The sequence below is a fragment of the Caloenas nicobarica genome, chromosome 5, assembly GCF_036013445.1.
Source record: "Caloenas nicobarica isolate bCalNic1 chromosome 5, bCalNic1.hap1, whole genome shotgun sequence".
NCBI classification, from domain to species: domain Eukaryota; kingdom Metazoa; phylum Chordata; class Aves; order Columbiformes; family Columbidae; genus Caloenas; species Caloenas nicobarica.
Genome location: NC_088249.1, coordinates 36,747,451 through 36,771,258, shown reverse-complemented (window position 1 = coordinate 36,771,258; position 23,808 = coordinate 36,747,451). Strand labels below are relative to the sequence as shown.

At 47.3% G+C, this 23,808-nt stretch overlaps 1 protein-coding gene across 3 annotated transcripts in view; it reads right to left on the bottom strand.

Annotated features, from left to right (window-relative positions):
• Nucleotides 1-16,559: 16,559 nt before the first annotated feature.
• Nucleotides 16,560-23,808, bottom strand: part of SUSD6 (sushi domain containing 6) — an 88,288-nt gene continuing 81,039 nt past the window's right edge. For all 3 annotated transcript variants that reach the window (XM_065636194.1, XM_065636193.1, XM_065636195.1), the window contains one exon: nucleotides 16,560-22,476. In XM_065636194.1, the coding sequence (XP_065492266.1) occupies nucleotides 22,451-22,476 (26 nt within the window). In that variant the 3' untranslated portion in view covers nucleotides 16,560-22,450. The remainder of the gene's footprint in view (nucleotides 22,477-23,808) is intronic.

The following is a 23,808-nucleotide window of genomic DNA, read 5'->3' as shown; positions in this document are numbered from 1 at the left end:
TGGAGGCGGCCCCACGTGACGCTAGCGCGGCGCAGTGATTGGCGGAGACGGCGGCCCCGCCTCTTCCCTGGAGAATCTGGGTCAGGGCCGGGAGGGGGGGACCCGAGGCCCGACCCCCCGAGCGGGGGCATCAGAGCGGGGGAACCGGCCCGCTGGCTCCGCACGGGGGCTGTCAGCGCCCGCAGCCTTCCCGCAGGGCAGTGACCCGGGGCCCAGCCCTGCGGAGGAGCGTGGCGGGCGGGCGTCCTTCGCTACGTGCCCCCCTGTACCGCACCTTGCCGAGACCCTCGCGGCGCGCGGGTGAGGTGACCGGGGCCCGCACGCTGAAGCTGCCCGGGGGCGGAGGGGGAAACGGGCAGCGGCGTTAACGCTGGTCCGGAGCGCGGAAGGCGCAGTGAGGTACTTCACCTGGAAGCCATTTTGAAAAGGCAGCAAGAGCACAAACCAACCCCGTTTTTCAGAGTGTCGCATAGCACGGGGCTGTCGTTACAGCTGAGGCGATGTGCTGCACACAACCGTCAGGTTCTTTTATTCGTACAGCACGTAACAGACTGAAAACTGCTGTGCTTGTGTGCCAGGCAGGCACAGGCTGGGTATGGGCTTGCAGGAGCAGGTGTTTCTTGGCCCCGATGAGCAAGGAACAAGAGAAAAATACGTAAGGAGCACCTGATCTATTTGCATCCTCATTTAGAATCAAGTGTGTAATGACAAGGTAGAGAGCTGAGTTTGTTCCTGTCTTACATAACTCGGCAGAATTTAGCACAGCTTGGCTTCAAGATCATTGCAGTGAAGGCAAAAGATAATCCCAAAGGGCGTTCAAAATGCGAAAGACACCTGGAAGTTGAAGATACACCCACTAGTTCTCTAATACGGACTGAGGTTGTGGCTCTGTGACTTGTCGCTGTCAGGTTTGTGCCCTGCTGGATCATTTGGCTGTATGCAAAGAATTAGCTGGCAATTATAGCTACGTCAGGTTGACCTGAGGACAGCGTGACCCTTTTGGTAGCGTTTCCCTGACCTGTCACTGTGAGTCCCATGCTGCCTCCAGTCTTACCCACCACCTATTCCACTGACGGACTGTGAAACGCCTTCTCTGTGACGGCCCCTGTCTGTTATTAATAAGCTCTCTGGAGATGAACTTCTCTTTTTAATGCTTAGTCACTGACGTAAATGTCCCTGGAACAATACTGCGCGTGATGCCGCTGACATCACGGCTTTATCCGCCGCCCCGCCTCCTGCTCCTCAAACTGCAGCAGTGGGCAAAGTCACCGAACTGGGACAGCTATTTCTGCCATGTGCAGGCAAGGAGGAGAAAGGCTACAGTGTAGCCAAAGTGTAGCGGCTGGCAGCATCCCTGGGTTTTCTTCTGGGTTACAAAGTTGCCTGCTTCCATTTTGCACAACCTCTAGGTCCAAAAGAAAGTACCATGCAGTCATGGGAGAACCTGCAGCAGAGGGAGCACTTTGAGCAGTGAAAAACAATTGTCATTACCCCAGTGGATCATAACCTTTACTTGCTGAGGAATATGCATTCAAGTGTGCTATCTAACATTTCACACTGATAGTTTCATGAGTTATGGTGCTCTAACAGGTGCCATGGGAATAGGCAGTCCTGCTCCTTCCAGCGCTGGGACTCTTCTGACTGCAGAGTGAGCTGGTTCGCAAAGATAAACCAGCAAAAACTAGCCCTGAAAAAGTCAGCAAGCAGATTTCTGCTGGTTTAAGTCCCTAAAAAGCAGCTTGCAGTGGGATAAAAACAAGGGTTTGTACTGGAAAGAGAGGAGAGTAGAGGAAGGGGCAGGAGCACCCTGTTAAGGCAGAGCTGTTCATTCTAGCAGTGTGAAAATGCAGCCCCATTCTCCTTTTTCCTGCAAGGCACTAATCTCTTCTCTGCGTCCCATTTTCAGAGCAGTGGGAGAAGAGAAGCAGAAGTCAGGAGGGGACCCAGGAGGCCACAATCACTTTTGAAAGGTTCCCATGCTACCTGCTCATAGGAGTGTCATGAGAAGGCACGTCTGTTTCCTACCCAGTTTCTCCAAATTTTATCTTAACAGGAAGGCATATTCCTCCTTTTGGCTTGCAGGCTGTCTGAAGACTATCTTGTTACTGTTCTTGCTGCTGGCCAGCCCAGTAACTTCCACCACACCTACCTTTCTTACAACTCTGGGCTGCTGAAAGTCACACAAGCAGGCTGAAATCCCTCTAGCTGAATCACCAAAGTAACTAGGTAAATATAGTCACTACTCAGAAGCAGAAAGGGCACGAGGTGGCAGAAGACTAAATTAAAGCAGAAATAAAGTCCCAACCAGCCACCATTACTGTCTGGTACTGCTTGTGGAAAATAGTCAATAGGGATTAACTCTTCATTGTCTTTTCCGAATAAAAAAAAAATTAGATGTCATCAGATGAAACTAAGGAAGTCCAAGTTCAAAACATGCAAAAGGAGGTGGTTCTTCACCAACCGGTAGTAGATCTCTGACATAACTTGCTGGAGGATGCTCTGGATACACCCTACCAGACAGCTTTAAACCAGGGAGGGGAGGAAACAGGAAAAAAAAAAGGGGAACAGGAGAAGAAAGAGAGGAAAAAAAAGAGAAGCTCAAATTCAGAGATTCTACCAGCAGCTGCTGAAGACCCTCTGCAAAAGCTGCCCTTCAGGTCCAAGGTGAAGCTCCTTGTATAAGTCATACAGCCAGACTTGGCCTTTGCTGAGCGTCTGCAACCATTCTGTGAACAGAAGCAGAAATGTAGTTAGCATCCACTTCTGTCATTGCTGAATATATTTGTTATTGCATAGTGTTTCTCTATGTTAATCTCTTCCCACCTTTCTTTACTTTGTCCTTTTCTGTACACTTATTTGCCTATGCATTCTCTGTCCTTCTTTCCAAGGCTCTGTGGACTAACGTATTTCTGTTACTGCAACACTAAGTGTACTTCTCTCAGAGGAAGCAGCAATGAGGGCTCAAGAGCTGCTTTGCAAAAGTCTCAAGGAGATGGCAAAAACTAAATAGAGAATTTCACTTTTGAGCACCAATTGCTTTTCTTCAAAATCTTTGGAGAAAGAAAGTGAAAGCTGACCTATAAATAATGGAATAACAGACATCCAGAAATGAGTTTGCCACTGGGTTGTTCCATTTTTCTTTTTCACTTTTCAAGAAAGCTAAACTCTTTGAATTGCTTCAATCCAAATACCCAGATTTGTCATATGTTAGTGTCAGACTGAGAGTCCTTGCCCACCAACCAGAAATATATTTAACTGTAGCACTGTTTTTCAGTAGACTGTAATTCAGAGAGAAACGTGCTGCCGTGGGGCTGTGTTACCCAGCGGTAAGTGGAGTTGGGGAACCTGACTGAGGGCTGCTCTTCCACACCCCAAAGGGATCCTGGCTGCCTAACTGGCCTGCTATCAGCTGGCTCCTGCTGGAACCCCTTGGACACAGTTCCTCACACTTGTCTTTCCTAACCAAATGTAATAATTAACATCTTATTAATTACAGCTGAGCAGCAATATTCAGCTAGTCTCGGAGGTACCTTGTAGGAACAGGGGGATCTGTAGTGGACCAATGAAGTTGTAAACTTCAGCTCGTAGCTCAGGTGAGTCTGTTATTCAGGGCTGTACGAGTGGCTGAGCCAGAGCCAGGAACCCATATCCTCCTCTTCTCTAGGGTATGGAGCGGGCACTGCCTGTGTCTCTGCAGTCTGTGGAACAGTTAAGGCAGATTGACAGCAAAATCAAATCACATCAGATCACATCCTAACACAGATTTAATACCAATAAGGCATAACACACCATCACATACCTTGTATTAGCTAGTACATGCAATGAAGTTTAGATTAGCTTTATGTTTTTATGCTGAATTTATGCCAGCTGCAGAAGGACAGGTGATGCCTGATCCAACATGAAGCTTATAGGTACAAAGTGGAAATTTTTTTTCTCCTTGGGTTAATATTTTAATCATCAGAACAAGTTTACACCAGCTCAGTGTGTTCAGTTGTAGATGCCGAATGTGAACTCGTGAGTAAATCTCACAATGCTGTGAGAACAAGTTGTAGACTGCTACAAAAACACTTTACTAGGTCAAAGCTTTTTATAAACCTCCAGACAGTAACTAGAGAGCTTCTGCTGGATCATGTGTCCTTCCTTGGCTGGCCCCTTCAGGCCTTTCCTGAAAGCCACCCAAGCCCCTTTCTGATTTAACCCAATGACAAATGTGCCCGCAAATGCAACCACTGCACTCATACTACTCCAGCATGGATACGGCTGCCCCACAGTTCATGAACAGCTTTGCAATATCTTTAAGAAACAGAGGTCAAAGCCTTGCAGAAGGCTGGAGTGTTAATAGTGCTGTAAGTGTCTTGTCATGTTTATATCACCGATCTTTCACATGCTTTTCAAGCCTGGGGAGGCTGGTACCTATCCCATCACTAGTGGTTTTATTTCTTGTTTTTAGGCAACTGTTATACTAAGCAAAAACAACATTAAAACAATATACCACATTGTTGCACAATCCAGGAAAAGTGGCATTAAGCTGTAATCACAAGATACTATTTAAATTAGTTGTCAGGCTACACAGGTAAAAACACAAAGCAGAAGGACCAAACTTAAATGTATATATGACATTTATATGATATCCTGGTTCCTTCAACCTTCTGATAGGTCTTGCTGGAAAACAAACTGCAATTTCACTGACTATTTAACCACCCAGGAATTATGCCTAGCATGAATGGAATGTTTATGCCACTACAGTTACTTTGAAAAGGTATGTTTAAGCATTATAACTCTTTGAAAGTACTCATACCAATGCAGAGGTCTTTCTCTTCATATTGCCTAAAGATACAGGAATACATGGTCTTTCTATAGATACGATTTGATGCTACAGTCAATTCAGTGGCAGCCTTTGTTCTGGAGGTTCCTGCCCCAGCTTCTCTCACTCACTGTTTTCTCCCTCAGTTTTATCAACTCAACATTCAGGGTGACTATAATACTAACTATATATATTTTTTAATTTTCAATCCAAACTACCAATCACTCCTCCCCCTTGCCAGGGCTCTGCTGTCAGAGGAGCAGTAACTAGATCCACATCTCACTCTGTCCACACCAGAGAATTTACCTCCAAAGTGCTCTTTCCCTGCAGTGCAGCATGCCACCACAGGGCATCAGGCCCTTGAGCTTTAAACCATCCTGTGACCCATGTGACAGGTGTGACAGCATAGAATTGGTATAATCAGGGAGGACACTGGAATTCACCCTTCCTCTAGCCCACAACGACAGCCACCCAAGACCTCAAGAAGACAACTCATTCTCTGAGTATTTCCCCTTGCAGCCACAAGTGCTGCAAGGTTTGTTTAGCTGAAGGTGAAGATCAGCAGATTGCGGCTCATATTATCCTCAGACAGGGGCTCTTTCTGGAAGAAGCTCTCCATCAGCACAGCGAGTGGTCGGTGCTACAAAGTGCTGTCATCTGCAGGCATTCAGAAGTGATTTACACCAGCAAATACAGAGGTCAGGACGGGGCAGCCTGCAGGGTGCAATAGCTAGAAAGCTCAGCAGAAGATTTCACGTGCACCTCTTGATCCTTAAGCACCCGGCGTGTACTCTGTGTGCAACTCTGTGTAGGCTTTAAAGGCCAATATTAGGGTGCAAGGGTCAGCTCATACCAAATTTGACTCCAGAGCCATGACATCAGTGCACAGTGAGCTGCTGTACACACCAGGTTGCAAGGCAGCAGTAACCCAAGCTAACAGACATCTCCAGCATTGGCCTCCGTTCTTCTCACCTCCAAGGGCCTCTGAGGGGCTGGTTGTCACTCAGCTAGGGCCAGGGAAGCACAAGGAGCTGGTCAGCATTGTCAAACTTTTGCCTCCTCCAGCAGTTGGCTGACATGGTTAGATTTGACAGTTTCTAGCCATGCACTAGGTTTACATGGAGTGGCTTGGTATCTCATCCTGGTTCCCAGACCCACATCTACCTGGGCATGCTGCTTTCAGTTAATTATCTGCCATCCTGCTAACCTGGTGCCAGAACTTAATTAAGCTTTCAGCCTCAGAGACAGGGGGTTCCTCTGGCTCAGAGTTTAGGCACAAGGACCATCATGAGATAATGGCAGAGCTGCTGCCTGACTTGCCCACCCCAGAGGGAAGGCAGCTTCATTCCCAGACCTTCACCAGCAGCACCTGCACTGCCCTGGTCTTGCTGGCACCATGTGCTGGGCCGGCCAGAGAGCAGCTTCTCCTTGCAGAGCCAGAGAGGAGCAGGGGTCTCCTGCTCCAGCTTAGGAAACAAATGCACAGGCATCCTGGGGCTGTCTGGACGCTGCAGAAGATGGGGCCAGGAGTGCTGGTGTCTGGTTCCTGCCAGGGAATCATTATCTGTGTGCATTAGCTTTGCTCCTTCTGCAGTTCTTGCTCCAAACTGCCTGCTTACTTGGCACAGAAGTTGATGTCACCTCCCATAAGGAAATGTCGATGGTACAGCTGCCTTCCCAAATTCTGCACTCAGATCAGTGACTCTGCTACATTTCCAGTGCTGAGCTGAGGACATCCCTTTTGGTGAAAATAAATTCTTTGTTCAGATAGTTTTTGGGCTTTGCTCAAAAACACAATGGCCAGAAAGCCTGCTGTTTAAATCACATTTTAAATTGTTTTAAGAAGATTAAATGCTTGGAGTAATAGCCACATTTCATATTTGTTCTTCCCCTCAGACCATTCAGAGCCATATATTGCACCTAACACTCTAGAATTAAGTGTTTGGCCACCACAACGTCCTAACCATGTGTCTGCCAGCAACAGAAGACATGATTATGCAGATCTGTTGTCTGTTTGGCATCTTTTCTGCAGCTCTGAAACAGCCAAGGCATCTCTCATACAGACTCCTGAGCCGCACAGTGCATTAAATAAATCTGCATCAGCTTTTCCAAGGGTCTGATCCTACTATATGACCCTCCAGCATCCCCCAGTTACTAATTAGAATCATAGAATCATAGAACAGTTTGGGTTGGAAGGGACCTTCAAAGCTCATCTAAATTTAAATTTAAATTTATATATGCAATGAGCAGGGACATCTTCAACTAGATCAGGTTGCTCAGAGCCCCGTCCAGCCTGGCCTTGAATGTTTCCAGGGACGAGGCATCTACCATCTCTCTGGAAAACCTGTTCCAGTGTTTCGCCACCCTCAGTGTAAAAAATGTCTTCCTTTTATCTAGCCTGAATCTCCCTTCTTTTAGTTTAAAGCCATTATGCCTTGTCTTATTGTAACAGACCCTGCTAAAATTCCCAGCACATAAACCAGCAGAGGAGTTTTCTTTTGCTATTATTGCCAAATGCAAGTGTCAGATGGCACATAGGATAAGCAACAGGCACAGACCGTTATTTCTGGCAGGCAGAACGCTGGAAGACAAAGAGCCTGGTGGGCCAGACCATTGCTCAGTACTTGCCCCAGCTCCTTGCCACCACCTCCTGCCTTTCCCAAAGCACAGGAAAGTCTGTCCCTTGCCCAGCGTACAGACAAGCTGAGAGCCTGAGCTTCTGCTGCTCCCTGTGGAAAATCACTTCAGTTTAACGGATAACATTATGATAAGCATTTTTTCCTGTTTAGCGCATATTTGTCTTTCAAAATTGCTCCTGCCACATTGAGTTATAAGCCCTTGAAGTAGGCTAAAGGCTCCCTTTTCTTCCCTAAGGATAGTTCCTTTTGGATAGTAATATCCACCTCCCTTAGCTGTCCCTGCTCAGCTGAGATATACATACTTTTCATCTTTTCTGTTAAGCCCTTCCAGCCTCTGATCATTTCATTGCTCTTGTGTGACCTTCCCTCTGTTTTCCTGAGTCTTCAATTAAACTGCAATGCTGCTAGTTAAAATAACAAACACCACACTGCTTGAACGTGTGGCTGCTCCCCCAGGTGCCTCCCACCCTTCCTTCCCATCTCTTGGTGAGAAGGAACCTCCTGGCAGCCCGGGGAGCTTTTCTTTGGGCAGAGCTGAATTTGTGTTACAAGGCTGACCTGATCAGCTTCCGCTGCTCTGGGCTGTGCTGCTGAGAGACGAAGACGAAGGAAAATGGACTCCTTGTCTGGTGAAAAAAGGCCGCCGTGACCCCAGCTCAGCCAGCTGGCCGGGATGGACATATGGACATTACACCACTGGCTCTGACAGGTGGCTTCATGGTGGAGAATAGTGACCTGGAGAAAATAGTGCTGGGCTCTGCTCTCGGTATGTAAATGCTGCAACCAAATAGTGTGTACAGGGAAACTTGGAGCATTCCTGACAACGGCGCTGGGGTTATTAAGTCGTGTTTTTTTTTTTCTTTAAGCCTAGGAGGAAAAAAAGGGGGAGGGGGAGGGAAGGGAGATTAATTTCACTACCTATCTAAAGAAAAGACAATTTTAATAAGCTTTTATGTTTTATCTAATTATTTTCACATTCAAGAAAAAAAGTGCAACTTTGTGGTTAAACTGTCGGGCACCCTGACTGCAAAGGTAAAAGTAGCTATGGCTATGTATAATAACAGCTGAGTACTTCGTGATCTGGGCTTCATGTTCTACTAGATAGGTAGGTACACTGAAGAAAATTCAGACAAGCTCTACCTTGTGCGACTGTGAAGCATCAGCAGCATGACAAAATCACGCAAGCTTCTGAAAGAGAGAATAAAGACCCTCACCAAATGGTTATGCTCCATTTTTTGTTATACATGCTTTTAATTTCAACAGCTATGTGACATATTGGCTGACAGCTGCTTTATTTAAAGTTTCATTGAACTTACTCTGTTGGGAGCTCATAATGAATACCAGACCCCATATCCCTAATACTTAAAATGGAGTCAGGCAGAAAGAAAACACTTAAAAAATCACTTAAAACAAGGCAAGATTTCTTTGAGAAGCAGGAGTGGGAGGCAATCCCCCTCAAGCATTAATATCCCTCTGCTCCCTCACCAGATTAAAAAGAGACACGTAATTTTTTTTATTATTATTATTTATTTTTTGTTAGGAAACCAAATAAATGAGAAAAACATTAGTGTTGCAGTTTAACCTGAGCTAGGAATATAACCGTGATAGCTGCTCCCAGCCCCCCCAAATAGGGGAGAGAATCGAAAGGAAAGGGAGAAACTTGGATTGAGATAAACATAGTTTAATAAAATAACAAAATAACACTACTATACTACTACTAATATATATAAAATGGAAATAGAATATAAAATAAAAGACACCTGATGCAATTCCTTAAGAACTCTGTCCATACTGAGCAGCCTGTCCCAGGGAGCAGCGCCTGGTACCAACAGCCGATCCTGGAGAAAGAGGAGAGGAAAAAAAGGCAGAAAGGCCCAGAGGCCTCTGTGGAATGACAGAATGGCAAAGGCCGAACTAAATAAACTCCCAAACAGAACTCTGTCCCGGCTCCATCCCAACTCTGACCCTAGACAGAGGATCCCAGCTCTCATAAATATGAAGCATGATGCTAATGGCACAGGATATTCTGATTGATCAGTCTGGATGTCAGTCAAGCTCTGCCCCATCTATGCCTCTCTTCCCAGCTGCCTCACATCTGTGGGCAGAGCTCAGAGACCTTGACTCCCAGACAATAACAATGAAAAACTTCCTCTCTGTCCTGGGGTGTTATCTTCCTGTTCTCAAACTAAATTCAGACAAAAACCATCCTAGCTACAAAAAAGAAAGTTTTCTATCTGCCTGAAGAAAATTAACTCACTTTCATTCAAACCAGCATGTTAAAAAGAATCATATTTTGTATTTTTTAAAATTTCAGAAGAAACTGCAACAATTTCCCAGGAGGGCATAATATCTGGAGAATTTTTTCCTCTCTTGTAAGAAAATGACTCCGTTGCTCTGGCAAACAGCAGAGGGAAGAGGCTAGGTCTCAAACTGCAGGGAACCAAGGATCAACCCCAGCAGCTGCAGAGATTTGTTTTCCCAATGGCCATTAGGACCCACAAACAAATTTGACACCCTTGCACTAAAGAAATCAGCAGGTTTTTGCCCAACAAAGCAAAAACCCCACCAGAATCTACAATCAAGTCTTCTGCCAAGGAGTTTCTGGCCCAAGCCAGGTGAGCATGTTCAGGGTGGGCTTGTGACCCTCTGCAGACACGAGGGCCAGGGTAGAGCCTATGGAGAGCAACAGCCTCCCAGCGCACATCCTTCAAGTGGCTTTCTCGGGGTGGTGATGGCCCTGCCGCTGTGCCCTTCACAGCTGCAGCAGAACACCTGCTGGTCAAGACCAAAGCCACCACTATTTCAACTTTTGTCGTCCTGAGTGTCTGTTCTGGCTTACATATCCTGGCAGTTGCGTTTACCTGCTTCTTTCTAACTTGATCACTGTTGCTGGCACCATTGAAGCCATCTTGGAGTGCTAATGGAGGCTTCTTCTGATATTAAGAAAGCCCAGCTTAGGAACAACACTTGCAAGGCCCCATTCTTGGGCAAGAGTTAGACATTTCATAAAGCGATCACACTATATCTTAAAACCAGTCAGCTTCCCAAATTCCCCTAACCATGCCACAAGGCTTCCCTACTGCCTAACTGATGGTGGTGACCCTAATTTCTGGCCTAATTTCCATCATAGAATTGTTTGGATTGGAAAGGACCTTTTAAGGTCATCTAGTCCAACCCCCCTGCCACAAGCAGGGACAACTTCAACTAGATCAGGTTGTTCAGAGCCCTGTCCAGCCTGGTCTTGAGTGTTTCCGTCATCTACCACCTTTCTGGGCAACCTGTTCCACAGTTTCACCACTCTCACAGTAAAAAATTTCTTATGTCTAGCCTGAACCTTCCCTCTTTTAGTTTAAAACCATTACCCCTTGCCCTGTTGCTACAGGCCCTGATAAAAAGTCCGTCACCATCTTTCTTACAGGCCCCTTTTAAGCACTGAAAGGCCGCAATAAGGTCTCCCTGGAGCCTTCTCTTCTCCAGGTTGAACAAGCCCGACTCTGTCAGCCTGTCCTCACAGCAGAGCTGTTCCAGACCTCTGATCATTTTCGTGGCCTCCTCTGGCCCCTCTCCAACAGGTCCATGTCTTTCCTGTGCTGAGGGCTCCAGAGCTGGACACAGGACTCCAGGTGGGGTCTCACCAGAACAGAGCAGAGGGGCAGAATCACCTCGACCTGCTGGCCACACTCCTTTTGATATCCTTGCAGCCCAGGATACAATTGGCCTTCTGGGCTGCAAGTGCACATTGCACAGTCAGGTCCAGCTTCTCATCCGCCAGTACCCCCAAGTCCTTCTCTGCAGGGCTGCTCTCAATCCCTTAATTCCCCAGACCGTATTGATACTGGGGCTTGCCCTGACCCAGGTGCAGAACCTTGCACTTGGCCTTGTTGAGCCTCATGGACAGTTTGGATCCATTTATCCCTGTGCTAGCACTCTGGTTGCTAAAGTAGATCTGTTGTGACTTTCTTTTTTTTTTTTTAAAAAAAAAAAAAAAATCCTTCCATTATTTTGATCTTAAATACAAAGAACCTTTTCTTTAGTCCCTCCCAAAATGATTTCTTTGGTTAGAGGAACACATTTTTGTTTTTAACTCCTAACCTGTGCCTCATTACCAGAGGACATACGGGAAACCTGTGAAAGCGCAGACATCCATCCTTGAACCTCCGCGTTAAGCCGGTGAGTGCCACCCCCGAGCTACGCGGCTCTGCTGGCGGCATCTCGGTGGGGCGGGGAGCTGCGCGGAGCTGCGGACAGATGCGCGGAGCTGCGGGGAGACGTGCGGAGCTGCGCGGGGAAGCGCGGAGCGGGGGCCGCTAGGGGGCGGTGTCGGGCCGCCGGTCCCGGCTGCCGCCCCCGCGGGGGTTGTGCCAGCAAGAACTGACCGCGCTGGCAAAACCGGGGTTTAACCCATCACTGGAAACACAAAGGGAGGAGGGAGATCCTCATGGCATTACGCTGAAGTAAAGTGGGTGGCACAGCAGCCCCACGCGTCCCAAAAAAAAAATCCTGTTTGGGTTGCCGCGTGTCACCCCCAGCCGCCGCCGGAGGGAGACTGGAAAGGCCGCTTGCGCTCCAACCCCTCCACATCCCTTCCTTGTCACCGTGGTTGGTGGAGGAGCAGTAAGATGTTGCTGTGTGAGTTTTTCCTCCGGTGGGAAAGGTCCAGGTGCATCCTCAAAAACAGACAAAAAAAATCCTCAGTATAAAATGACTAGAATGGCTTTGTAAAAATATAGAACAAGGAATAAATAAAGGAAGAAACACTTAATGTCCCTGGACCTCTCCTAATTGTCTCTCCCAATTGCAGGAGGGGGAACTACAAGGTATTAATCTTTGGTTCTCAACTCACAGGGAGCACGACCAGCCCAGCAACTGAGAGACCAACCGAAACAGCAACACACTTTGTTCCCTATTCCACTAGTAAGCAAGAAAACCTAATTACGGCATCTCAGTTGCACCCCAGCATCATCTGCCCCCTCGCATGCTCCATTCAGCCGCATTTTTACCACCTTGTTCTGAAATTCCTGATTTTGCTGCAAAAATGCAGCAAAGAAGAGAGCTCACCTTCCTGTATGACTGTCCCAGAGTCCTTGCTGACCTGACTTATGCTGGGAACAGAAGGGCTTCCAGCTGATTCCCCGGGGCACAGCTTTGCCTGGCTTATCTCAAGTTAGCCACGAGGCAGAATGAAAAGAGAGTGATTATGTAGCAGGTGTTGCCCTTGGCATTATGCTTCCACAGTGAGGAGGATCAATATCTCCGAATTACCATTTCTGAATTCCCGTCAGGCACAGCCTGTGCTGGAATAAAGGGGCTATCCCTCTGGGTTATGCTGGATTGCCACATGTGGACAAAACAGAAGCTTGCAGTTAAAGCAGAGGTCTTGAAGACGACATGCTGAAGGTATCATTGAGAGCATTTGTTTCCCTGCCTGCAACACAGCCTCTGGTATGACCTGGAGAAGGTTACTTCAGTTTTCTGTGCTTTTCTTTTTCCCCTCCCATCAACAGGGACAGCATGGGCCTTCCCACCCACTGAGATGCTGTGAAAACAAATTCCCAGTTATTTGTAAGGCTGTTGAAAATGCACCAGTGAAGCACGAGAGAAATACGGAACAGTTTCAGTAACAAATCAACTATTTTAAAGCTTCTTGGATGAAGCAATTATCTGGTACCACCTTACATTTATAAGGGGAGACATAGACTGTAGGGTGGCAACAACTTTGTCTGCAGAGCTGAACCCAAGATGATAAACCACTTGGAAACTGCCTTTACGGGGAGATTTCTGCCATCCTGCGCAAGCGGCTCATGGAGATGGAGGGAAGCCCTTTGTGCAAGACTGCTGTCCTGTCCCACCTGTGGGGAGCCCCAGGTGCCCTGCAGCACCCAGCGATGGGAGCACGAGGTGGGAAACCCAGTGCTGTCACTCCCCTTGGGTGCCAGGCTGCTGCTTCTGGCTCCCATCAGGCTTGTTCAAGAGGCCTTCGCTGCCTGAGCTTTCCTCCCCAGGAAAACTCTGCTACTTCCAAACCTGGCCCCGAGTCTCCTCAACATGAGGAGACTTTAAACATGAATATTCTATACTTTCTAAGTATGGGTAGCATGCTAGCCCTTGTTAAGGGAAGGCCTACCTGATGGTCAGAGCCAGTGCAGAAGCAAATCCAGCTGTGTGCCAGCTGCAGCCAGCAGCTCTGCCCAGCCCAGCCCCTGCCTTGTGAACAGCATCCCCAGCTGCCATTGACCTGTAAGGAGGGACATGCACGGCCACTGCCAGCTCTCCAACCTGTCCTTCTGCCACTCCCAGCTGCCACTGGACCACAGGAAGATGACAGCCCCAGGCACAAGGGCAAGTTTGAGTGCATTCACACCTTGTCAGGCAGCAGTGACAAGGGGAGGGACACTCACCTGCTGCATAGCCCTCCTTGGTGCTCCTGGGTATCCAGAGCATGTTCCAGTCCACTATGGCTCCCTCCTCCTTCCCTGAGAGCACCAGCCCTGTGCCCAGCAGTGCCCGACCGCCCTTGCTGCAGGCTGCCCCAGGGCTTCTGGCTGACGAGGTTTGGCATGTGTGGGGACAGGGAGAGTGTGTCTGCCCCATGAAGCGGGTCCCCTTGGCCTCACTTGGGATCCGCGGGCCTGGAAGGCAAACCCCGCTTGTGAGGCAGAGCACGTGGTCTCAAACACCTCGCCCTAAAGTAGCTACAAGGAGATTTAGGCGGCGTACCTGGGGAAGTAGACAGGGAGACAAGGGTGTTTGTGCCCTGAATGCCAGTGGCTTGGCACCAGTCTGTGCCCTCTTGCCCCAAAATCTGTTCTTTTTTTCATGAATGTAACGTGAAAAGCCTGAGCTGTGTCCCACAGACCCACTGTGAGCTCAGCATGGGCCAGATGACAGAGAGCTGCCAAAGGACAACCATGTTATGCCAAGTTACCCTCAGGGCTCCTGAGCTCTGCTGTGTCTCAGCCCAGGTCTCACTGCAGGTTAAGGCGAGGAATTTGTTGATAAACATCATCCTTCTGTAAAAGGGAACAGAGAGAATCAGAAAGTCCGTTGTGTGCAACTGTCCAGCCCTTCTCCTGCATGCTGGGGTGCCAGCTTGGCGCTGAGTGAGACCATTGCAGTTTTGCCAAGTATCGCAGCCATGAGGGATGGGGGCAGGCAGTGTCCTGGCCAGACTCTGCTCTCATGTCTAGGGATGACACTCCTTAGGGACCTGACACTCCTTAGGGACCCTCTCCATCGCCCTGGCAGGGGGGGAGGAGTGTGCACACACTCGCTTTGTGAAGTACAGAGCTCATTGGCATGTAGCCTGCCAGCATCCTTCTGTTTCCAGGAGGGGCAATCCTCATTTCGTGACACCTCTAAAAGCAGGTCAGAGGCTGTTAGTGCAGGGAGGTTTCCAGTAAAGCTAGAGCCTGTCAAGGGATGATTTGATAGTATGATCCCACCATAAAGTTCTCCAATGGTGGCATTGTGGCACGCAGCACCCATGGGTGGCAAGAAAAGGCTCCAAATGCGCTCAGTCTTGCTAAAGAGTTAAAAGTTCGTGGTTGTAATGGGGCTGGTGTGTCCATGGCTTTGTGTTCCTGGAAAATCCACATGTACAGAACATCCTGTTTGGGAGCCGGCAGTACAGTGCGCCGGCTGGCAAGACGCCCGGGGAGGGCAGGAGCCCATCTATCCCCTTTCCTGAGCAAGTTTCTCAAAGCAGCTTTGTGGCAGGGTCAATGTCTTTGTGACGGGGTCGATGTCTTTGTGATGAGGCTGTTTTTCTGGAAGCAGAGGTTTTCCTGCATGCCCCGGCCTTTCCACCCTTCAGCCAAGGGGCCAACTGTTCAGGAGGATTTCCTAGACCACCCAGCCCAGGCTGGCTTCTCTCTGGCTCTGCTCCCACTCTCACTTCTCACTGCAGGCACAAACCAGAGGTGACAAATATTTCCAATGAGTCTAATAGATAAGAGCTGCAGAACAATGAGAAAAGCACCTTCCTGGCTGCTGGAATTACCATGGCAGACCACAGCCCAGTGAAAAATAGTAGTAATTTAGAAGCAGATCTTGGAGGCCACCAACTCTCACATGCCAACTGTCTGCTACAGAAAGGCAAGCACAGACCACAGAGCACCAGTTTCACAGTGGCAAAACTACAGCAAGATCAGTTGCTGTGTGGGAATCATTTAAAAAAAAAAAAAAGAAATGGGAGAAAAGTAGATGTCCCTTCTCTTTAACCTGCCTGTTCCTTCATGAAGGATAAAAATCATATATGTGCATACACAAATATTCCATAACATCTTTAAGGACTTTGCTTTGAACAAGCTGGCCAAAAGGATCTCCTCTCTCCTTCCCTTTCCTCTTACACTACCAATAGATTTCCTTAAAAGAAAGGAATGCTCATTAGTACACTTGCCTCAAAGGGAAAAGTTAGCTTAAGTCTTTAAAGCAATACAAACAACGATAATAATTTTAAAAGTCTATAGCACTAGCAGAACAAATGCACGTCCATTCCTCTGGTTTCTGCTTCTGCCACCCTCCCAGTGCAGCCCGACTACCCAGAAGAGGGAAGAGCAGAGCCTGCACTCGGCCTCACCTCCACACTCCGACCTGTGCTGTCTACACCCATGTATCTGAAAGATCCCTCCAATGTCTCGTATGTCCTGCTGCCCTCTTTGGATTAGTATTTTGCCAGTCAGAGCTATCTTCCCTCTAAAAATAACACCCTCTTCCTATATATACTGTTTGCTTTATCTAGTCTTCAAGATTAGCCATTTATTATGTGCAACCCTTCTGCCTCTGAAGTATTCTCATGACACACATCATCTCTTTAAATCTTTCTCCTCCCTTTTCCCATCACTGACAACCCGCACAGTCTCCCCAGGCTCACGGTTGCCAAGGGCCCACCAAGAGATGGAGACACCCCAGCAGTGATCAGCCATTGGTGCCATAGTCGCCAATGCAGGTTCAAAGCCCAGCAAGCAGAACCATGCAGCAGCTGCTCCAGACACTTGCCAAAATGCATCTTCTTGAGGCCTCCCTGTGGTATTGCAAGGTATTCTCTAATCCTACAACTCCAGCCTATAAGGCCCAAGCAGTTAAAAAAAACAATACACAAGAGACTGCAGAATCACTTCAAAAGAACTTTTTTTTCTTTTAATTTAGAAATGCAGTTATATACATAGAACAATTAAATTAAACTTTGTACAAATATTAAAATACTATCTTCACACCCACTGCAATGTACAGGATACCAGGAAAAAAAAATATATAAAATAAAGCAAAATAAAACTGATTGACATCCTGCACAGCATCAATTATGGTTTTGCTTTTAAATCTCACATATATATGGAGTACCATTCTGCAAATAATTCCATAGTGGTGCAATTCAGATAAAAAGAAAACACATACAGGAAAGAAGAAAAAGAGGTTAATGCACAAAGGCAATCAAGCTTCCCTTGCATTTGCACAGCAACTACCGGCAGTCTACCCACTGCATCCTAGGACAGCTGCTTCACAGACACCTTTGCTTTGTTTTCTTTTGGAAGGAAGCAAATTTGAGAATCAGAACAAAAACATTCTCCAGCACAACTGAGTTGCCCCCTGTCCTTGTTCACCCTAGGAGAGAAGAAAAAGCACAGCTTATGGAAAGCATATGCAGAGCATCAGTAGAACCTGGTCTAGTGGGTACATGTGTCCATACATCACCTGCAGAGCGTCAAGTTCAGGAGCTGTGCTGAGCACAGGGCCCTGAGGAGACATGTGGAAGGTGGCGTGCTCTGTTCTGGTGTGGAAGGGCAGGAGAAGGAGATGAAGGACTGGAAAAAGGCCTATGACCTGTATAAAAATACACCTTAAAATGAAGCCTGCTCTAGGAAACCACTCTGCACTTCCACAGCCTATCGGATAACAACTTTTCTAATGAAGTTCTTCTGCAAAGAAAGGTGTTCACAAAGAGCAAGTCAGTCTGCAGCTCCCTGGTAAGGACTGAAGGGCAAGGATGGTCTGAGGCAGGATGTGCAAAATGGATAGGATTTATTGCATTTATATACAGAAACCAGAACGGTAAATTGTTTTTATTTTGTTATCTGGACAAAGTAATGACAGGATATTTTTAACAACTGCTATCAGAGCAGTAAAACAGGTTTTGCAAATATGTTCTAAAAAGGTCAACAAGAAAATCTCGGTGTGTCCAATCAGTTATATGTTAAATTATTATTTTTTTTTAATATAGCAAGCCTGCTGGTGTCTGCTAAGTCATCTAAACAAAGCACACACTTCCTTACAACCTGGTCATGAACTCATTAGCCTGCAGCATACCCCTGTTTTCAGTCACAGCTCTTCCTTACGCCCGCCTTGTGTTCCTTTTTCTGTGCTGCAAACGACTTCACCATCCTGGATTATTTCCAATGGCTGAGCCTGTCACCCTCTGAGCCCTACTCCTCAGTACTGACCCAAGTCATCCACCTCTGGGAGCATCTCAGGAGGTTTCCTCCCAAAACAAGTGGAACATATTTCATCCTAACACACTTGACTCTTTGTGTGCTGAAAAGGCCAAATAAAGGCTCCAGATGCATTAAAAGAATCACCACACCGGGGCTGAAAGGCTAAGGAGAAACCTCAGGGGACACATCCAGGGAGTTAACAAGCAGCAGCATGCTTGCTGAGTAAGCTTTCATCTACATAGCAAGTTCCCTGGTGGTAAAAAAAAAAAAAAAAAAAAAAAAGGATAAAAATGCATTAAGCAATTCTCCCCCCCAAACTCACGAAGTTAACTAAGCAACAACTCCACAGGCTCACGTGCTGCAGCACGTCTCTCCTCCCGACTTCGTTACCTCTTATACAGTTAGCCACAGGGAGACGGAAGCTATGTGAAACGCACAAAACCACCTCTCGCCAGTGCTGCTGACCCCCTGCATGGCAGCAGGAGGCTCCAGCACAACCCAAGCGGCTCATCCTCTGAGCTGAGCTTCACCATGCAGCTGCTGAGAGGAGGCTGCCCTGGGGGTTACTGCAGCTTCACTTCCTGGTGCTCTCACACTGGTCCAAGTTCTGCAATGCTTGGGCTGTAAACACTGCAGTAGGTAGCACTTTTTTTTTTTTAGAACTATGCAACTGAAAGGGAGCAAGGAGGTTTTTGTATTGCACACAGTACTTTGACTTTCTGAAATGCCCTTTTAACTTTTTAACCTATCAGACTCCAAAAATAAAAGAAACCTTTAAAATAAGTGCTATTTTTATTTTCCCAATGTAATTCAATCATTATAATGTTCTTGAATATCACGGGATCCAGCACGTATGACAGAATATGAGGTGATTATGTCAGGAGTGTTTAATAAGAAAAAATGTCTCCCTTTGAACTCTTTTGCCAGACATAGGTGGGAGAAAAAAGGTAAAGAGGCTGTGGCCCCATCAGAGAAAACAAAAAAAACCCACCAGCAGCAAAAAATAAAACAAACACCACAAAAGAAAAAAAAATTATTTGTCATGTTTTATCTTTCAAGGCTGAGCCTCTGTACTCCGCATCCACCCATGGCAAGAGTCAGAGAGGACACACTCTTTGCTCAGGGGCAATGAACGCTCCTGAAATAGAGCAGAGCTCACGACTGATGGATCTTTAAGCCTCAGCCCTTGCTCCTGTAAGAAAAGACAGGACTGTGCAATTTAGTTTTTCCAAAATGTCTGCACAAAAGACTTCCCAGTTCTTCAGCCTCCACAGAATGAAAACAAACATGAATGAGTAACAATCACTTGATAATTAGTAAAGTGAGGCCTTGCTCCCCCACCCCGGCCCCTTAAAAAAGAATTGTCAAGCAGACACATCTCAGGTTCCTGCCCAGCCACTCTACCTCATTTTATATGAAAATAAACTCTACAGATGAGGACTTGGGCAAGAGGAACGTGATGCCCCCAAACTGGTTTTCATGTTCTGGCTTCCACTGTTCCTTGGGGCCCGCTCCCACCGGCGCTGCTGCAGGGGACGGGCTCTTCTGCAAGCGCTGGAAGCACCGGCTGTGGTCACCAGCCAGCACGGCACAGACTGGCCCGCGAGCTGCTGGTTTACCCTCTCAGCAAGCCAGCTGAAGCTGCCTGTTGATGCCTGATCACAAGATCTATGCTTGCATATTTCCCCCCGCCTCCACATTTCCCCCTTTCCTTAGTTAAGCCCTTTCCCACTATTTCTATAAACAAAACACAATTTAAGCACTCCCTCTTCTGTGCAGCTTGCTTCCTCCTCTTCCCCACCCGAACTGAATTTTCTCTCCTGAACTGGCGGCTGCTTGCTTTAGAACAGCAGAGAGCAGAGGCAGGGCCACTCAGTACGTGCTGTCTGCTGGCGGAGCAGGTGCTCGTCCAGGGCAAGGTCAGGCCTGGGATCAGCTTCCACCTCCCTGCAGGATTCTCCCACCAACCAGTGCTAGCGCTGGGTTAAATGATGCTCCTCGCAAGAAGACAACACATACCTGACTTCTACACCGTGACTGCTGAGGGTCAGTTTGAGTAGACAGGACCTTAAACACATACAGAGCAGCTCCTCCTGCTCCGAGCTGCTTAGGTAGCAGGAAAAGAGTTACGTACTCTTCCCTTCACACTCCTTCAGCCTTACCATGACACACGCTCAATCCCTGATGAAACCAGTGAATGAGACAATTTGCTCATGCTTAGACCATTTCCAATGTAGGAGTTAAAAACTAAATTCAAACTTTCCCATGCTTATTTTCTAAAATTCCAATAGCAGATGTGTAAACAATGTTTGCCCTCTACAGTGCTTGACATGGAGACTACGTCCCACCGTAAAATGACATGGGATTTTCATCATCCAAACTGAATTTAACAAATCCTTGTGTTAATGCTAGGTAACATAAGCGATAGGGAAGGAAGTTTGAAATACTGCATTTTTCAATTAATAACATCCTCCTAAAACAAGGAGAGGGAAAAATAGGATTCTTCCATCCACAGGCACACACTGTCCCAGGCATCCTGGGATTTAACAGCTGATCAGGAACTGGAGCAGTGGGCACATGGCTGGATATTATGGCTAATCCCCATTTCCAGGAACTGGAGTGAAGCCACAGTAGTTTTATATATCAAGGCGTCACGTCACTTTTACCAAGTCCTGTGACAGTATGTTCCTGAAACAAGGATGAGGATGGCGAGGATCAAAAACCAAATGCAAAGCAGCAAACAGCATCCCTATTCACCTGTACATTACCACATGATGTGTAAGGCCATGACATTTTGCTCCTTCAACTCAATAATTTAGCAGCTTCTCACAGGGCAAACACTCCCCTAGTTACTTCAAAGCAGTTATGACAAGGTACATGCATCTAAGAAGCCAGCTCTTCCTGCTGAAACCCATCCCAGGGAATGCAGTGTCCAGACCTCCCTGGTGAAGAACCTTACAATCACGACAATGCTTTTGTGATTGGATCACCTACCCCAGATGAACACGGCTTCCTGCAAAAAGAGAGTCCTGTTAACAGCAACCAGGATATTCTGACCTGCTATAGATAACTGAGGGGGGCAGAGGTATACATATTTTTGGATTTTCTTTTCCCTGCTACCAGAACTTGAAACAAACAATCTCCAAAACTTAGGTTCAGGAATAAGCTATGGTGTCCCAGCAACAGGCAACAACATTGTATTTAGGAGAGGTTTATAAATGCTCCTTACCCCCGGCCACAAAGAAGCAGCCCTTCTCCGTGGGCCCACTGAAGCCCATCAGGACCAAACAGCAGACTCGTGCTGTACGAATCTAGGAAGACACTCTGGCCTCTGAGATGTGGCTGCCCAGGATTCAAGTACCAAGGTACCTACGTGGCTGGAAAGGTAATTTGGGATCTCACCAATAGCATTCCCTACCTACAGGCAGTTTTGCTCTTGACATTTTCAAACACCTGAACCACTTCCAGATTACATCTGAAAAGTGTTACTGCCTGAAGATCTGACCAAAAGGAACTCAAGCTTTAGCGCAGAACCACCTTAACTGGAAAAGCTATGAGACACACAGCTTATTCAGAAGAGTGGGGCCACAAATTTGGTTCCAGCCAGGGAATGGGGCTAACTCATGGTTAACACAGGGCTTATTAACTGAAAGTCACATCCTCCAAGCTTTCTGGACCCTGCTAACCACTGGCCACTCTTCAAGGCTCTTCTACAAGCTAACATCAGGAGCTGCTCTGGCACCAGACCAAAGCTGAAACGGTTGTTTTATTGGCAGTACAGTCCCAGCTTCTAGAAACACAGCATAACCAAGTGGGCTGCACAGGTAGAGATGGAAGAAGGAGACAAATGTCATTTTCAGAAATGGACTCCTGCAGAGGTGTTTTTTGAGAAGGGGTCAGAGGGCATTCCTACATATTGGACTTCTCAGCCTTCAGCACTCTAGCAATTCTCAATGAACTGTTATTGCACAGCCAAGTTGTCACACAGCCCATCTCATCTGAGGTGCTTCTAGACATCACAAGCTGCTGCCCCTTCACTGGGATCCCTCCCAAGCCCTGCTCCAATCCCAGTGAAGCATTTTGTCCTGCCCTATTGCAAAGAGGATGCTGGAAGAAGAGCCTATATAACATATATACGTATAGATAAACTGTGTCTGCACCCAGTGATCAAGCAGTTTTAGCCCCTGCTCTCTGGGCAGAAGAAGGGCTAGAGAGGCTGACAAGCTGCAACAAGCCGGTGTGAGGAGGAGAAAGGCACGAGAAAAGAGCAGCTCTTCAGAGACTGCTGTCAAACATCTGGCTGGGGAAGAGGAGAGGAGAGCTCAAATCCACTCTGTTCCTTGAGCCCCTGATGCAGATGGAATGGAGAAGCCAGCGCTGCATCAACCCCACTGGTGCATCCAGGAGGCAATCTGGCAACATCCTTTGGATCTTCAGCTGAGGGTGTCTCTGCTTGGAGGTATCCAGGGTACAGCTTGCGAGGACGGGGAAGGCTGCACAGAGTGCTTCTGTCCTGAAGACAGGGGGAGAGGAGGAGGAAGAAATCCAAGAGGGAAAAGGCTAGGCAAACACAGCAGGCCTCATGCTTCCTTCAACAAGGGGATATCTGAATGGTAGGGAGAGAAAAGAAGAAATAGTCAAACTTTTGCAGTTCAATACACACCAGAAAAAATGCTGTTGAAAGCAAGACATGCTCTCACTTCTGTAACATGGTAATGCAGTGGTCTGCCTGTCATCACAGCACAGCAGAAGGGACCTCTGGAGGGCTCTGCTCCAACCTGCCACTGTGAGCAGGACCATCGCCAGCTCCAGCCTTGAAAATCTCCAAGGACAGAGACTTCACCACCTCTCTGGGTGCCCATCTTGTCCTGTAGTACACTCCTAGCAAAAAATATTTTCCTAATGCCCAACCTGAATGTGTCAAGTTACAGCTTGTGGCCATTGCCCCATGTTATATCATCTGGCTGAGAAGAGTTTGGCTCCATAGTATTTTCAACTCCATGTAAAGTAACTGTAGTCAATTGCTGGCTTGGCCTTCAGCTGCTTCTTCACCAGATTAAAGAAGCCCAAGTCCCCACAGGCCCCTGGCTATTTTGGCAGGCCTCCAACAGAGCCTGACCAGTTTCTCCACATCTCTCTTGAATTGGGGGTCCCCACATCAAAATACAGTATTCTCAGTAAAGCCTTACCAATGTTGTTTACGGCAAGGTAATAACTTTCCTACACATTAACAGTTTCCTTCTTTCCCATGACCTCATCAATCTTCTAGCTCCTCAAAACGTCCAAGACATGTTTCTTACTGTAAGAGTGATGGCTGGAAATACAAGGATCACACCTGCCCTTACCTAACTTGAAGAAATACAACCTCCTCCAATAGCTGCAGCTTCCTCACCTCTGAGCCATAAGCACAAACTTTATCGTCTCCTGCTGCAAGAGTAAACCTGCTACTGTACAACATATCTGAGAGGCAACACAGGTTTCCAGGCAGTGATAGAAAAAGACACAGTGCAGAGGCAACATCCTCTAATTTCTACAGTGTGGACATTTTTTGATAAGCTCCACCTTTGGATTTCTGCTGTTTACACACTTGAGGTTTAATGCCCATCCCAGGACATGTTGCCATTTCTACCCTTTAGCAGAAATCCCCTTTAACTGTTTTTACTGTAAGGGTTCTGCACGGCATTACTACAGCTGTAGGGCTTGACACCACAGAAAGGAGAAGTTCTGCCCTGAGGTATCTGCAAGCGAGTTACACTTCTTGCCTAAGGCACAGCAGTCTCTGCAGAAGCAATCTTGAGCTGCAGCTTCACATCAGCTCTGGCACTGTAAAGCCACTCCTTCAGGGCACAACAGGAGTCAAGAACACAAGATGCACTGACTGTTTAACAGACTTGCCCTTCTGCCCAGTACAGTAAGTTCAAGCACATCCCTTCTAGGC